At 34.7% G+C, this 17931-nt stretch overlaps 2 protein-coding genes across 2 annotated transcripts in view; both read left to right on the top strand.

The window, feature by feature from the left end:
• LOC141319911 (NACHT, LRR and PYD domains-containing protein 12-like) overlaps nucleotides 1-17931 on the top strand; it is an 812443-nt gene that overhangs the window by 778965 nt on the left and 15547 nt on the right. The gene's annotated exons all lie outside the window — the stretch shown is intronic.
• Nucleotides 13913-16563, top strand: LOC141342566 (uncharacterized). The gene is made up of 5 exons (XM_073847046.1): nucleotides 13913-14437; nucleotides 14565-15554; nucleotides 15686-15844; nucleotides 15939-16004; nucleotides 16249-16563. Exons 1-5 carry the CDS (start codon nucleotides 13913-13915, stop codon nucleotides 16561-16563), a joined length of 2055 nt encoding a protein of 684 aa, XP_073703147.1.

Here is a 17931-nt window from a genome sequence, read left to right as displayed (position 1 = left end):
ATATATATATATATTATATATATATATATATATATATATATATATATATATTATATATATATATATATATATATATATATATATATATATATATATATATATATATATATATATATATTATATATATATATATAATATATATATATATATATATATATATATATATATATATATATCCTATAAGTGCATCTGACCTTTCAATTAGCATTTCTTTCTGGCTACTTTATATAGGTACTGCAAGTACTGGTACTTCTGAATGGATCACAAAATTACATTACATTTATTTATTTGTTCATTCATTCATGGATTGCATGTAATGTGTCCTTATTCTTTAAACAACCTATTTTCTAAGAAACAGGAAATGTCTATATTTGGTCATTTGTCATGCACTCTCAGAAAAAAAAGGTACAAAATAGTACCTCTGCAGTACATTTTTTCTGACAGTGTATGTACCCAAAACATGTTTTAAATTTTCAGTTAGAGGTACAAAATGTACCCTTTAGGGTACCACCCCAGTGACGTTACTTGTACCCTAAAATGTACAGTTTTGTAACTTTTTCTGAGAGTGTGGCATGGACAGTCAATTAATCTGACACAACAACTGAGATAACCCTAAATATTAAGTATGTATAGCATTTAGCTGTTCTTAATATCACTTTCTGCAAAATAATTACTGACATGTTGTGAAGAGGCTGATAAGATTTAGATTTAATTTCCCTTCCATTTAATATGTTTATCTTCTAGGTAAGGAAATAACATCTGCAAAGTTAAATTTTTATGCTGACGATACAATTATTTACTCAACTGCATCTTCATTATCTCAAGCTATTACAATCCTTCAGGAGTCTTTTTGTACTTTACAGCTTACTTTATTAGATCTGAAATTAGTTTTAAATACAAATAAAACTAATACATTATTTTTTACACGTAGTTGTTCTATGAACACTGCTCTATTTATTCTTCAGTTGATGGCTTACACATTGAACAAATAGCTGCTTATAATATCTATGAATATGGCTTGACGAGAAGTTTGGCTTTTGATGTTCATATTAATTGTCAGATTACAGTTTTTTTCAATCGCAAACAAGCGTTTACCCATACTTCAGATACTTTTTCTAAACTCTTAACACAGACTGGCACCTGCAAAACACAATTGGACAAATTGATCATTTTCTTCTCAAAAATAAATTTGTCAAATATATACTAACTCTTCATTTCAAAACAGAACACATCTTTCTCTGCACATACTAACTTTTACCAAAACACTGGAAATCTGACTCAAAATGAAATTATTCTGTCAAAGAATAACACTTGTTTTCACTTCACAAGGTACATTGCAGTCAGTCAAAGTACACCAGGTTTCAAAATACTGGCTATTGTTGACATTTCAAAAACTGCATAGACTTTTTATGTTCAGTTTTACAGATATTTGCATGCATAATATGCAATCCACCGTTTTAACAGTACATTTCTTGTTTGGGAACTGTATGTCCACATGTACAGTAATGTTTCACATTCAAAAGCATTCCAGGAAAAAGCAAATACATTTCTTTTTCTGTTTATTACAGGAGGTACAGTAGAAACACAGCAGAAAAAGTTTTACAGTATTGTTACAGTGAACAAAATATCATGAACACACAAGAGCATTCTGAACAAAAAAAGAAAAAAAAAAGAAAGAAATAACAACAGCAAAAATCAAAAAAAAAAAAAAAAAGGGGGGGGGGGGGGAGCACAAAATTACTGTATCTAATCTCTGCGATCTTCAGGGTTAGGCCACATGTTTCCAAACAGGGTGGGGCCTTTCATGAATTCAACTGAGAATGAATGGTAAATTCCAATTCACTTCCTGGAATGGAATTGGATTTGGAATTGGAATGTCAGGAAACTGAATTGAAAATCAAATAAATTCCCATTAAATTCCACTTGAGTTGCTAGTTTATAATACATTAAATATTGTAAATCACATAAACAACAAACATATAAAAGAAATAAAAAGCACTGTATGTTTAGTATGTTAAGCATGATCATTTTCACATGCCAAATTTCAGGAAATGATGATAATTCGATGCAATAAAAGTGAATGAAAAACCATGAATGAACATGACTATTTTTTTTGTGAGTTGAGACATATGTGGAAATCATATATTGAATGTACAGTACATACAGAAACTTATCATCACTGTCATTCAATAAAATGACAGTGATGATAAGTTTCTGATTCAGTGATGATAAGTGACAAATGCATTTAGAGACATACATTTGAAACTTTATTTATGATGCTTTACAAATACCAAGTAATGTATGAAATAGAGTTGATCAAATGCAAGTAAATAAAATGAATGACAGTGGTGATAAGTTTCTCTATGTACTATACATTCAATATATGATTACCACATAATATATGTCTCAACTCACAAAAATGAGTCATGTTCATTTCATGTATTTCATTCACTTTTATTGCATCGAATTATCATAATTTTCCTGAAATTTGGCATGTGAAATGATCATACTTAACCAACTAAACATACAGTACTTTGTATTTCTTTTATATGTTTTGTTGTTTATGTGATTTACAATATTTACAGTTTTTTACAGACGCTAGACACATTTCTCAATACTTAGGTCACTTTTGCAAAACTCTTCACACAATTCTCCTAACCGACTTTCAGCTTGGCAAAGCAGTTCATTTCACATTCAAAATGCACTACAACTACCAAAACACTTTATTCAGGTCTCAAATAAACTCATTCTTCCAGAACACTAGCAAAGGTTGACAGCCGACAAACACACTTTGTCATCCACGAAACAATGAGCTAAAAACACTAACAACATGCAGCATTACACAGTGTTTCTTATGTAATACAAGGACATCTCTGTTTATAATTGCAATATATATTGTTTATAACTGCAATATATGTTACTGGAATGAATCAGACATGATGCAGAATTCATCAATATTTTATGTTGTTTATTTATTTTTATTTTTTTGCACTAAGTAATTCCAAAATACAAGAATTTGTATACACACCATCCACTGATACAGATACAATAGTAATTGCTAATCTACTCGCATTTATAGATTTGAAATATGTTTCAATAAAATATTTCTGTTTAATTTTGCTGTCTTATTCAGTTTTGCATTATGTTATTGTTTTGAACATAAGTTTAACAGTTTGAAAACAGTATGTAGCATGTGCAAAATGTGCTGTACGTACAAAGATTTTTGGCAGTTGTTGTGTCTGAGTGAGAAAAGAATTCATGAAATTTGAGAGATGTAGTCATTAAATGCATTTTGTGCCAAAACAATGATAATTGATCCTCAGTTTAGCCTACATAGACTTCTATTGTGCTCACTGTGTGAAGAGTTTTGCAAAAGTGACCTAAGTATTGAGAAATGTGTCCTAGCGTCTGTAAAAAAACTGTAATGTATTATAAACTAGCAACTCAAGTGGAATTTTTTGGAATTTGATTTCAATTCTGTTTCCTGACATTCCAATTCCAAATCCAATTCCATTCCAGGAAGTGAATTGGAATTTACCATTCATTCTCAATTCAATTAATTTCAAGATCGCAGAGATTAGATACAGTAATTTTGTGCTCTTTTTAGACCCCCCCCCCCCTTTTTTTTATCTGGGCTTTTTGCTTTTTTTTTTTTTTTTTTGAAAAACAAACTTATTTGCTTTTTACTGGATTGCTTTTGAATGTGAACATTACTGTACATGTGGACAAACAGTTCCAACCAAGAAATTTAGTGTCAAAACGGTGGATTGCATGTTTTGCATGCAAATACTGTAAAACTGAAACATAAAAGTCTATGCAGTTTTGAAATGTCAACAATAGCCAGTATTTTGAAACCTGGTGTACTTTGACTGACTGCATGTACCTTGTGAAGTGAAAACAAGTGTTATTCTTTGGACAGAAATAATTTTATTTTGAGTCAGATTTCCAGTGTTTTGGTAAAGTTAGTGTGATCAGAGAAAGATGTGTTCTGTTTTGAAATGAAGAGTTAGTATATATTAACAAAATGTGTTTTGAGAAGAAAATTATCCATTTGTCCAATTGTATTTTGTAGGTGCCAGTCTGTGTTAAGAGTTAGAAAAGTATCTGAAGTATGGGTAAGCGCTTGTTAGCGATTGAAAAAAACTGTAATAATGAGACATAATCTGACATTGTTGCTACAGTGTTTAAAGCTTACTTACAGAAGAGTTTATAGCATTTCACCTTGTTAATCGTGGAACATCTGAATCAGAAATCCAGCTCCACTCTAACTTGGCACATGACCGGTTTATCACTGAAATGGACAGATAAAACAGTTTACAATATCAGCACCCACAATTATTGCAGTTATTTGCAATTGCAAACATGCGTTTTGTGTAAAAGGAGCAAGGTGCACTCACCGGTTAAGTCAGATATAGAGACGAATGAACATCACATGTGCTCGATGACATTTTCTGTTTCAAAAATACAGTTAAGTACTGTTTTCTTTCCTTCATGCAATAAATATGGAAAATACTGTTAAACTGTGTCAACCTTAAAAAAAAAAAAGGATTATACTGTTAAATACTGCCGTAAAATTAACAGCAATTTTTTACAGTGATATTTGCTGATTTTGACAACCTCATAAAGACCACAAACAGGATCTTCTCTGTTACTGAACTATCATCAAATTATTCTTGAATCAGTCTCATTAATAATGAGCAAAAGGAGAATAATGTTTTGTCTCTGACTGTGAGAAAGTATGTTATCAGTGTATATATATATACATATATATATATATATTATATATATATATATATATATATATATATATATACACACACACACACACACACACACACACACACACACACACACACACACACACGGGCTGTAAGCATTAAAACAATGCAGTACAGTGTTGCAGCGCATCAAAGCAGTCAATTAGAGCGCAGCATTTCAGCCTGGACCGACAATCCTGACTTTTTTACACCCTTAGGGCTGGGCTTCAGGCATATTTTCAGGTCATGGCTCCCCAAGGCATCCGGTCTATTTTTTTGGGGCTTCTCCTTATTTTTATATCTTAGACATATTTTATATTTTATATTTTTATGTTGGAGGGAAGAAACAGAGCCCTCACTTTAGCTTTTGAGACCAGTTTGGATGGCGTTTAGTGTCCTTCAGCGCAGCAAGAGATCCGCGTTCAAGCGCACACAATAGGCTGAAACTTGCCACAAAGCACCGGCAAAAATAAATAACAATGAATGTGTCAAGGAAAGAGTAAGAACATGTTTGAATTATTTATTAATAAACTAGTATATTATGAGTCAGTGCAGCAAAGATCCTGTCTGCAATCTCCTTTTTGGGACACGCATTTAGAGAGAAATTCATATTTAGCCTACCAATTTACATAATGAAATTTTTTTGTTTTCGATTTGTTTTATTTCGTTAAGTAACAATTTAAAGCTTTTTATATATATATTTATCTTGTCTGTGAGGAATGTTTTTGCGGAGTTTCGTTATTTGTTGTGAAGCTCCTGTTCAATAACGGGACGGCAGAACACGCATCATGTTTGTTTTCTTTTTTGTTTGTGTTTTGTTGAGTGTACACAAATAACATGGATACTTTTAAATTGCTTTCACTGAAAAAAATGCAAGTGATCGCACTGGCGTCTCCATGTCCTGCAAAGCAAACTCTTGGATAAACCCTTTTATGGGTTTATTAATGCTCTGCACACACTATGCAACAGCGCACATTTATTTAGGTTTAACGTTTAAACTAATTGTTCAGTACTTGAACTGTTTTATATCTATAGATTTTTTTAAGGCAAGTCGTGATGATTTGAGAAGGCAAAATGATCAAACAGAATATGATTAGTTGTCTGCTGGGCGCTCAAAAAACGTAGGCCTACATTAGGGGTGATCGAGCAGAGCACAACCTAACGCGGGGTTAATTGTGACAAACGTGGTTTAAATATTTCCACACATGCTAACATAACCAAATGTACAGTATTTACTAGTTGCCATAGCAACACTATGCAGAGCAAAATGTGCGTCAAAATTCAAAAGCCTTTTGAAGATCGCTGAATATTTATTTTACCATAGTAAAAGTACATTTCTGGCTGAAGTAAACTTTTCATTTCAGTTTTTAGTATTCATTTAAAATTAGACAAATCTGCTATTATTTTAATCTCCAATTTGTTATTTATCAGTTTAGACAGTTTATTAATGCTTGGAAAACCAGCAGAAGACAACCTGTTTTATATTCCTGCAGATGGGGAACGTTAACACTGTGTTACAATATGCCCCGCTGTTATTAAACTACACTATTCTATGACATTAGCGGTGCAATTAACACTATTTACTTGTATGGGTTTTAATAAGAAACCACAAGAAACAGGTGAATTAAGGATGACAATCAGTGTTCAGATGTTATTATTTCAACAAATGTAAAGCATTTTGGCTGGTTTATGTGTGTGGTGTTCTATGAGAGCTGTGTGTGGAGTGTTCTTCTGAATGTCTAAATGTGTTTCATCTATTTGTCCACATTGTTTTTTGAACTACTGTACAGCTGTGTGTTGCGATCAGGGCCGTTCAAAGCATTGTTGCGATATGTTCATTGTCAAACTCCAAAATTAGATTTTTTTTAAACGTCATTACTTCATTTGAAAAAGTTAACACATGTATTTTACTGACAAAATATTTTAGTTTGTTGTGCATATATTTTTTTCATTCGATCAGATAACATTTGAAGCTGTCATACGGTCGTGTTACAACGTGCCCCTCAGATGTTACAATGTACCCCACGGTCCCCACCTACGGGGCATGTTGTCACGTTTCACTTCCTTTCTTTTGAGGTAAATAACGAAAAGCGTATACACTGTAAATATGAAACAGAGCAATATATTTGTACTAGACAAGTGTGAAAATAATGTGGATAAAAATTGTACTCTGAACCCCGGGTGGATTTACATAAACCGCGAAATCCAAAAAGTTATTGTGTCCCGCTCTCCCCTATATTATTATATTTAAATTTATTATACAAAATTAAACAAACAAAAATGCTCCAAACGTTTTTCTAAATTTACTTAATAAAAAACGACACTAGATACAATCACTTTGCTATTGAACTATTTTAATAGCCGAAACTATTATTAGTATTAAGTTGTTTTGGGAAAAGGGGAAAAAAGACGGGCTCACGGTCGAGAATTCTGATTCTGGAAAAGGTCACTAATCTTAGTTATAGAGATCTCTGTGTCTGTGATTAGCTACATTGCTGAACGCTGCAAAACACATGTGGATAGTTTGCCATGTCTTCATTTGCTTTTGCTTTCGTTTGAGGGAATTTAGCTCTGTCTGGTACCCTTGTACACCCAGACCTGAGCTTGGCTAACCGCTCCAGTTGCAGAGGGCAGTCGGGGATTCCATGACTAATATAATATATATAAAGCATAAATGTATCTTCATTATTGTATTTGTGCATCCACAGCTGAATAGGTTGTATAATCAATTGAACAAAATATGAATATCGCATTTGCTGGACAACACCTGCCACCTTGGGGTGCTTTTACTTGAGTACACTGTCGTGTTACAGTTATGTGTCTGACCAAGCAAATAAATAAATAACTCATTGTAATAGACAAGATCAAGATCATGAACACTCCTGACATAGTTAGAACAATTAAAAAAATATAAAGAGAAAATTACAAAATACATTTACATTTATTATTGTTTAAAATTGTATTAATGGATTTGTTTCAGCTATAAAATGTAACTATTTAAAATCTTTGATGTCATGTTCTCTGATGACTTTAGTACCATGGACAGTGAATTGTTAGCAGGCTGCCGTAATGGAAACGTAATTTGAAGACGGTCCCTCAGATGAGCGATGACGTCACGACACTCCATAGAGGTAAGCGTGTTTATCAGCTTCTTTAAAACGCCGACTTCTGCAGAAAAATGCGTTGTAGTTTGTGCTCATAATAGTGGGTAATGATGTTTGACCAAAAATAGCCTTTTTTGATGCAGATTAACAGAATTATTGAACGCGGAAGTCCGAATGTGCGAATATGAAACTAACTTTACCGCAGTGGAATGCGCTTATCACCGCAGCACATCGAGCCTCAGGAATCACCTCAATGCTTTTACAGAAGGTCTACCTACCTATAGGGTACCTGAATTTCTGAAATGTAGGCTAGTATATTTCTAAATACCCCAGTGTTTCCCCTACCATTATCTTAGGGGGGCGCGTTTACAATGTCTCCTCCAAGAAAACACGGACTGGATCGCGGAATGCCACGTAAATTCGTCGATTTTTGGATTCATAAATCAAAGGTTGGTCTGTCACTTAATTCAAATCGCGATATGGACTAGTATCTGTGAAAACGGTGAAAACTGAAATGCAAAAAGACCGTTTTAATATGAATCCTGCATGTACCGTTTGCCTCTGTATGTTAGAATGGCAGAGACGTGTGTTTTTACACTGCACGCGTGTAACAAGATTAGCAACAAGATTACCCACTTAATTGTAGAAAAAAATACTATGATTATTATTATTATTTATTGATTTTAACAGCAAACCTCTGTTTGTTTGCCAAAAATTAAAAAGGTTTATTTTTCATTTGATTAAAAATAAATAAATGTTTATGCTTTCATTTGATTAAAAATTAAAACACAAGAATTTATATATAAAAAAAAAAAATAGCAAAAGATTGTAAAGCCCTAGTGTTCAAAATGTTAAAATAGAGAGTTTTGGATTTATTTTTTCACTGAAATAAATGTTTTCGTTATGGGAAACACTGTATCCTATTGCTACAGTTAATGGCAATATTGCACTGGTCTGTTGGACTTGGTTGAACAAAAATAAACAATATTTTGTTGCTTAAGTTTATGTATTCAGTCATTATTCAATGGTGTACTAAAAATCCATATGAAAAAACTTACTTCTCACTGTTCTCAGGTCAAATATTTATATGCGATTAAAATGCGATTAATTTCGATTAATTAATTACAAAGCCTCTAATTAATTAGATTAATTTTTTTTTAATCGAGTCCCGGCCCTAGTTTAAACCCTTTTGTGCTCAATTTTCTTTTTTCTAATTGATGTATTGAATTGGGAATTCAGTTTCATTTGCATGTGTTCACTTATAATTCTGTGACTAAAACCAACATTAAAATATTCTTCTAGAAACCAGTGACAAGCTTTTGAAGTTGTGATGAAAAACTGCATGCAATTAATAAATTAATAAATTTCCAAAATAGTTTGAATGTCAAACTCAGTCAAAACAGCAGCATGTTCCTCTAGGGGGCAGTAATACAGGACACTCTTTGGAAGGCTCTGCTAGCTACTTCTTAAATGACTTCTGCATCACTTTTGACAATGAAAACTACTGCAACGTGTTCTTTATCAAATCTGTAACACCATTACTGGTTTATCATACATGTATGCCATATGTACATCGACCTGACATACAGTAGTCAACACTAGTAAGACACTAAACATATTGCAGAAACCTAAATTTTCTGTTCAGCTGCTTTGCAACGATTTGTATCGTGAAAAGCGCTATACAAATAAACTTGAATTGAACTGAATAATCTGGAAATGTTTTCATTAGACTTTCATATATTTTAGATTCATTACACACAACTGAAGTAGTTCAAGCCTTTGATTGTTTTAATACTGATGATTCCCGGCCCAAAAACACTTGAGGCTGTAAAGCTGCTTCAACTATGGACTGAGTTAAGGGTGTGAATACTTATGCAATATACTTATTTCAGTGTTTTATTTTTTAATACATTTGTCAAATGTGCAAACCTGGTTTGTGCTTTGTCATTATTATGGTGTATGGAGTGTAGACTGATGTGGGGGAAAAACTAATTTAAAGCAGTTTAACACAATGCTGCAACAAAACGTGAAAAAAATGAAGGGGTGTGAATACTTTTGCAAGGCACTGTATATTTCTATTAGACTTCTCTCAGATTTGACTAGCTTTGAATTAGACTTAGATCTTTAATTTGACTTTGATTTTAATTCTATTTTGATTCTATTTAATTAGACGACTTGATTTGATCAGACTAACAAATGATTTAATCATTGACAACTTGGAATTGGGAATGAATGTTTATTTCTTTTAATCACAATTACATTCATGGAATTAACAGTCATTAATAATGTGATTCTTGTTATTCAGGGTTTCTGCAGATATGCACAAGTGAAATTTAAGACTTTAAGACCTTTTTAATACCACCTTATATGAAATTTAAGACCTAAACCTGTAATGGAAATAGATATTATAGTACATGCATATATGTAATATTTAATGTGTTTAATGTAAAAAGTAAACGCAATTTAATGGCTGTCATAAATTAAATTTATTACTACGATATACAGTGAACTTTTCATGTCAGCAGATACTATTCCACACAAAATATCCCCATAAAAGTACCACTAGAAATATCTGATGTAAAAAAAAATCTGACGCAATATTTTCATCAGTGCTCTATTAGCTTTTACATCTTACATCTGCATGTTTGATTAACCTTTATAAAGGCCTTTTTTTTTTACTTTTGAAATGTATGCATTACCTTTGAAATTTATTTTATGAATTTATCAATAAATTCTAAATGGCTGTTAGCAGTGAGATTACATAATTTACACTGCAAAATTAAAAGTGAGATTAATGTTTTAAATACATTTATTGATTTATAAATATATGCATTAGAAATGTTGGTTGTGGAGGCATACTTTTAAACACACTAAACTACCAGCAGGTGGCGGTAAGTCACTTCATGAGCGAGTTATTTCAACTGATTCCAGCAAAACGCTGAATTATAGCAAAACGTTGCTAGGAGAATGCTTCTGCTAATGTTGCATATTGTCTAATATGTAAGTAACTACTTGACTAACTACTTTTTTATTGAGCTAAAATTAATGTAACATTTGTAATTGTGAGAATATTCAGCAAAAAGCTCACTTGATATATTACTGAACTATATCATGATATAAATAAACTATACATTTGAAATTTCTTTAGAGTGCTGTTACATTCATTTGTTTTAAAGTATGTCACAAACAGACCAGAAATACACACATATCCATTATCAATTTCTGTTTACGTTGAATGTATTAAAATATGAATCTTTCTTGCCTTTCGATGCTTCGCTAGTGGTTTTTGTCACTTCAGTTTTAATCAGGCGGTTTGTTCGGTCGGGCAAGTAAAAAAAAAAAAAACATTTTAAAAGTATTTCGAAGGCTGGTGGTCAGCTAGCTCGACCTATATAACATTATATACAGAAAAAGGTCGTTTGACCTGTATTCTGCTACTTCGATTCTGACGCAGTAACTTCCACAGAGGGAGAAAAAAAATCTAGCTGTTAGCAACTGGCCTTAGCCAAGCCCTATATTCAGTTTTATTCAAGCCAAGTATCGCTAAACTTGCACTTCCCCATAGCTAAAAAGTTAAATTGGTAAAGTGTGTAGAAGTGTTTATAGATGTTTGGGGGATAAATGAGGTTTTATGTTATGAGCTAATAAGGATGGGGATTTGTTGATTGCTTTCTAAAAAAAATCTTTTTTTAAATTTTTTGTATGGTTTAAATTTTTTTTTTAAGGTTTTTACTATGAGTGAAAATATAGTCCTGCGATAAAGGTACTTTGCACATTTAATTTGGCTCTTTTTCTAGATTGATAATTCAAATAAATGTGATTTTACCGCACTGTTTCATCTCTGTGTTTGATTTAAAGCGGGCAGAATGAGCTAAGGAGCCGTAACAGATGAAAATAACCATCATTTATACTCTTCTAGTCAAATATTGTGCTGCAAACATCAGTAACAGCTTTAAACTTGTTACTGCCGACAAAGAGGGATGCACAGATTGGCTGCTCGAACCTCATCTCTTACGAATGTAATAAAATAAAAAATAAAAATAATAATAATAATAATTAAATAAAAATTCTTCTTATGCATGCACTAACATTAACATCCACTTGGTGGCGCTTGATAGCACGTCAAGCCCCGCCCACTAGATCCAGAGGGGGAGCTGGAGCTCTAGCTCCTCCCATTTGGCTCTGCCGCGAGCAGGGGCGGACCAGCCCACATTACCACACCGACACAGCATAGATATATTACACTATTGCCTGTAATAGAAGTCTATGTTCCACCCTAGCAAAGGATCAATTACATACTGTATGCATGCATTTAATGTTTTACTTTAAAGACTAGCTATGTATTCAGAGTTCATTACAAATGCCTACAGTACTATGGCTAAAGCCAGGGGTGCCGCTCGCAATTTTGGGCCTTACACTGTAAAAAATAAAACGGGATTGACGGCGTAAAAGTAAGTATTAAATTACGTTTTGGAACTACTCCTTAGTTGTGGAGTGATTTATAAGAATTGGGTGATTTTCAAAGAACGCATTTAATCGAAAATATTTCGTCAGAAGATTCAACGAATAGTTGAGGAAATTTGGGATATATTGACATGCACAAAATTCCATGCCTTTCGCTCCGTAGCAGAGGTTCTTGAAAAACACAATATTTCAACCGAAGGCACTCTGGTTGGGGAAATAGTTGATTCTTTATTTACATCCACCCCATTAGTAACTACAACCTCTGTGAAAGGCTGTCTATCTACTGACCACCGAAGAAACTTATATTTCAAACTAAATTTTCCTCTGATTGAGCCTGTAGAATATCTGTATAGACAGGGCAATAGGAACTTATTTGTCTATGTACCATTGGCATCAGTGCTAGAAAATCTTTTGAGACGCTCTGATTTTTCAGGTGCATTAGTTTTCAGACAGGAAAGCTCACCAGGTGTTTACAGGTCTTTCCAGGATGGTCAGTACTTCAAGCTGAATAGTGCTTGCCTTGGTGAAGATGTAGAAATCAGCTAAGCTCTGTACATCGATGAGTTCGAAGTGTGCAACCCTTTAGGTACATCCAGAAAGATCCACAAAATAGTTGCAGTGTATTGGGTCATCTTAAATTTACCAGCAAAGTTCAGGGCAGGTCTGACATCCATTCAGTTGGGAGTTTTAGGGAAAAGTGTTGATGTCAAGAAATTTGGGTATGACAGATATTTAGAGCCACTGATAAAGGATCTAAAGCATGTTGAGCAAAATGGGGTGTTTGTGGAGGCTTTACAGAGGTCTGTTGGAGCAAAGCTGTTCTGTGTCTGTGCAGATAATCTTGGAGCACATGGCTTAGCAGGGTTCCAAGAAAGCTTCACAGTAGACAAGTTTTGTCGTTTCTGTTTGGTCAGCCACAGTCAAATAGCTACTATAAAACCAAGAGAATTCCCTTTGAGAACTATTGAGCAGCACAATAGGTTTGTGGATGACATAAAGCAAGACCAAACTCTTACGAGTGTGAATGGGGTAAAACAAGAGTGTGTGTTAAGTAAGCATTTGGCTTCCTTTCATCCTGTGACAGGATTTCCCCCAGATATTTTACATGATTTTTTTGAAGGGGTCATTCCAGTGGAATTGTCATTGTGCCTCAAAGATTTAATTTCTAAAAGATTTTTCACACTTGACAAGCTTAATCACAGCATCAGTTCATTCCCATACAAGAACACTGACCAAGTCAACAAACCGAAGATCATTACCAAAGCAGCCCTCTCAAAGGGTACTATTGGGGGCAATGGGCATGAAAATTGGGCGTTGTTGCGATTACTTCCCCTTATGGTTGGTGGTTGTGTTCCAGAGAATGAACCATCATGGGAAATATTAATGGATCTAAAAGAGATCGTTCAGATTGTTGTCTCTGACAAATTCACAGAGGAAACATTAAGCTATCTTGCATTCAAGTTATCAGATCATCACTTACTACTTACAACCATATTTCCTAATTTTGTGTTGAAGCCAAAACATCATTTCATTGAGCACTACACACACCTCATACGCTGTTATGGTCCGTTGGTGGACCTCTGGACCATGCGTTTTGAGTCCAAACATGGTCTCTTCAAAAGAGTTGCACGTAATGTGCATAATACGAAGAATGTGCTGATGTCTTTAGCTACGAAGCATCAGCAGTTGATGGCATACCATTTGGATGGGCAAAGTGTCTTCAAGTCAGACCTTTACATTGACAAAGTCAGAGCTGTTCAGGTGGGATCTTTGGACATTGCACAGAGATCTGCTGTGTTAAGAAAATTCCCAGATGTGCAAACAGTCTCTGTCACTCGTAAAGTGCAATTCTTTGGAACAGAATATGGTCAAGGCATGATTATCACAGCTGGGCAATGCTATGGTCAGCCACAGTTTTTCAAGATTTTGAGCATTTTAGTTGATGCTGACAAAGTGTCATTCCTATCCAAAAAGCTTGTAGCATGGTACCTTGAACATTATAGGTCTTTTCAACTTGAGGACAGCTGCTATGGTGAGGTCATCGTTCTTGATATGAATGACTTGAATCATTACTATCCTTTGACAGCCTACTCTGTTGGAGGAAAGCTCTGGGTGACCCTTAGAACACATTCGCGCTGAGAGAAAATGGTGAGCTATCTTAAGATTTTTTCAATGTCAATTGATGAAGATATACAAATTTTACTCTAAGCTAAAAGTCATTGTTGTTGTTTCTTTGTAGGCTTTGCTACTCCGTGTTGTGGTTTCTGATGATGAGGCACGGCGTGTTCATCTTTCACAAGTGCCAGAGTCAGTGGATGCCCTTATAGACGTGCTAAAAGAAAAGCTACAGCTACAGGGAGACTTTACATTACAATTTGAGGACCCTGATTTCGCAAACGCACTTTGCACTTTGTCAAACATATCCGAACTACCCCATGATCGTGCAGTTTTGCACATTAAGTGGAAAATTGCATCCCAGCCTGACAATAGTGATAGTCAGTCCCTTGGATCCATATCGTCGTTGGATACGGCAAGCTTAAATTCTCCAGTGAACACCTCAACTAACCCCTCACCAACCACTTCAGGGAATTTGCGCAGCACTTCAGTTTGGCCTTCTCCATTTACTATCCCCCCTCTGTCTCATGATGTGGAACTGAATTTAAGAAAGGCAAATGAAGCTTATGAAAAGACCAAAATAGGGATTGATGTGACAAGAGACATAAAGACGGACATTCTGGACAAAATTACTCAAGTGACTTTTGACATTACGGCATATCCTAGGCCTCATGAAGTCGAATCCATTGCTGTCGCTTTGATATCCAAGTACCCGTGCCTCAAAGAGAATGATGGCAATGGTTATGAGGGATGGTTGACCAGCATTAGGAATAGGTTCAGTAACTTCAGAGCAAAGCTCCGAGTGGCTGGTTGCAGTGAAGTCTCTATCAATAGCAAATCCAAGGGAGACGGTGACATGACATACACTCTGAAAAGGGCTAAACGTGGTGAAATTAACCATTGTCCTAACCATCCAAATGAACATGATGATGCTTCACTTGAGGAACAAAGAATGCTCTTGGTGGAAGAATCAAAGAAAGCCCGAGTAGATGACTCACTTATCAGAGTGAAGATGGACCTGACATTCTCCCTCAGGAGAAGGGAGGTAGTTGAGGAGCAACCCATGGTCATGGTGATACAAAATCGATGGCCTGCTTTATTCTTTAAAGAACAGGTATGTTTTTTACAAAGCTAACAGTAATGTTTTTACTCTTGTCATTTAAATAGCTGTAAACTTTCATTTACATGGTAATATTCAGAGCAACACTATTGCTTTACTCACTGTTCTTCTATACATGTTAACAGATTGGTGAGGAGTTTTTTCGCATCACCAATAAGAACTTACTGGGGACATTTAGAGCTGCAGTGGAGAAATACACTCCGAAACTCCTTCGGCTCTACCGTTCCCGGAAAGCATCCTTTGGAAAGGACCTAGAACACATCCTGAAGAAGCTTGATGATGAGGTATGAGTTATAGTAGAGAAAATACCTCTTCTCACTGAGGTGAATGTTTCTTTGTCTGATATAAAGACATTTTTTTCCCTGTCTTTTTTGATAGACCTCTAATATTATCCGGCACCGCCAGGATGCTGCACTCAGAGGACTTCCTATTTTTCTCCGTGAGGTACCTGGACAACTTTTCAAGCAATGTCTTGTAAGTGTCAATTATCATAACAGAATAACCACTCATCATTCCAGAAATACATGGAGAAAAAAAGTAACATAGAAAGATTTTTGATTACAAGCCCGAACCCCTAGCCAGCAGGCCACGGCTGCCCCATTACAATTACAAGATGAAGATTATGTGTGTGTTTTGTGTTGTGTGTACTTAAGAATCACCTTTTAATGTTTTGACATCTCTATTATAGGAAACTGATCCAGATGATGTGGCCATAAAGGGAGTGGCTGTGGGGGTGCTTTATGTCCTCGAGGACTGTGCTGTGGAAACCTCCTCTCCAAAGGTGCAAAACATTTCATTGATTGTGGAGGAATCTGTAGTTCTACAGGACATCGCTGATACTCCCACTGCTGTGGCATACCTTTTTGGCCTTTTATACGCCCTCAACATTTCCTACCCAAAACATCTCAAGTACACTTTTGATACTCTACAGAGCGTCTTTATGGAAATGGGACCTAAATGCACAAAGCGTGTCCGATCGCTTAAGAACAAACTTGCATTGTGAAATACTGGAAAATGAGGCCAAGGACAATTTCTGTATAGGCCAATAGTAATGTGAATGTACTGAATGTACTGTTCTTATTGAGTACCTCATGTTAACAATAGTTTGCACCTTCATGTGTGGTTGATTTCAATGTTTTGTTTTGTTTTTGCACAAATGCAAGAGACACTTATGGCATTCTTAAGGATATCGTTAGGATATCTTTCAAGTCTTTTGTTTAGTTTTTTGGTGTATGGTGCTTACAGTACCATACAATGTCCCAGATCTCTCCTGCCTTGGCCTTCTCTTCTGTTTTGCTCCTTGGAAACTCTAATGCTGATGGACTGTTCTAACCAAATGTTCAAGCTTCCACACATCCCAAGAGGATTGGTTACAGTTGCTCACTAACCATCATAATATATGCATAAGATCATCACAGACAAACATTTACATTAAACACACACTCATATGCACACAGCCTTAAAAAAAACACCATATTTTATTTTGTATCGTAATGCTGGATGGGCTCTTTTAACCAAAATGTTTTTGAACTTTTCGCATTGCCCAAACAGTAATTCTGTGTAAGTTTCAGGTTTAAGTGGACGTATTTGATGTCAAATTTTAAGTGTATTAATAGTTTTTCATTTATGGTGGTTGTGTTGGTTGCATATCTACACTTTTCACATTTTAATTGTAATTTGACCTGTATAGGCCCATGTTTCTGAGCCCCAGTATGTAAACCTCTTAAGTTGGTATCCTCCTGTGGTTTCATTTTGGAGTTATATGGTATGTCATTTGACATGCATTTATAGTTCTTGTATGTTGGTTACAATGGTAACATTTACTCACAACACGTTTTTATGTTCAGCTACTGTGAATTACGGCTGTTAAGGCTATGTTCTGAGTGCCAGAACACTGTGACAATGTCTACTGTGACATTTATCTTAATTGTAAACATTTATGTGGCCTTTCTGTTTATTTTTATGTAATATTATTTTGAAGAGGTTTAATTGCATAGTGCCACCTATTTTTTGTTTTTAATCAGTAAAATACACCCTTGGTCACAGTGAAATAAAATACTTGAAATGTATGACATTGTTATGGATTTATTTTAGTTTGTGAATTAAAATATGTAGGCCAAAGGAAAATAAGTGAGATTCCAGTATAGTGGAAAGAGAATCAATATATTCTTGATAAACATTTTCTAGTGCTGTGAACGAGGCTATTGACTGAGCAAACATATATTCATTGGTAGAACGAGGAATTTAAAGTGCTGTTCATCAACAGAACTAAGTAATATTAGTAAGGACAACAACATTATTGTTGTTGGGGTAATCACATGGCTAAAGCGCTGTCCCTTATCAGAACTAAATAATATTAGTAAGGACAACA

The sequence above is a fragment of the Garra rufa genome, chromosome 1 (genome assembly GCF_049309525.1).
Source record: "Garra rufa chromosome 1, GarRuf1.0, whole genome shotgun sequence".
Classification (NCBI taxonomy): Eukaryota; Metazoa; Chordata; class Actinopteri; order Cypriniformes; family Cyprinidae; genus Garra; species Garra rufa.
Note: the sequence above shows the minus strand (reverse complement) of the source record. Positions and strands in the feature narration are given on the sequence as shown.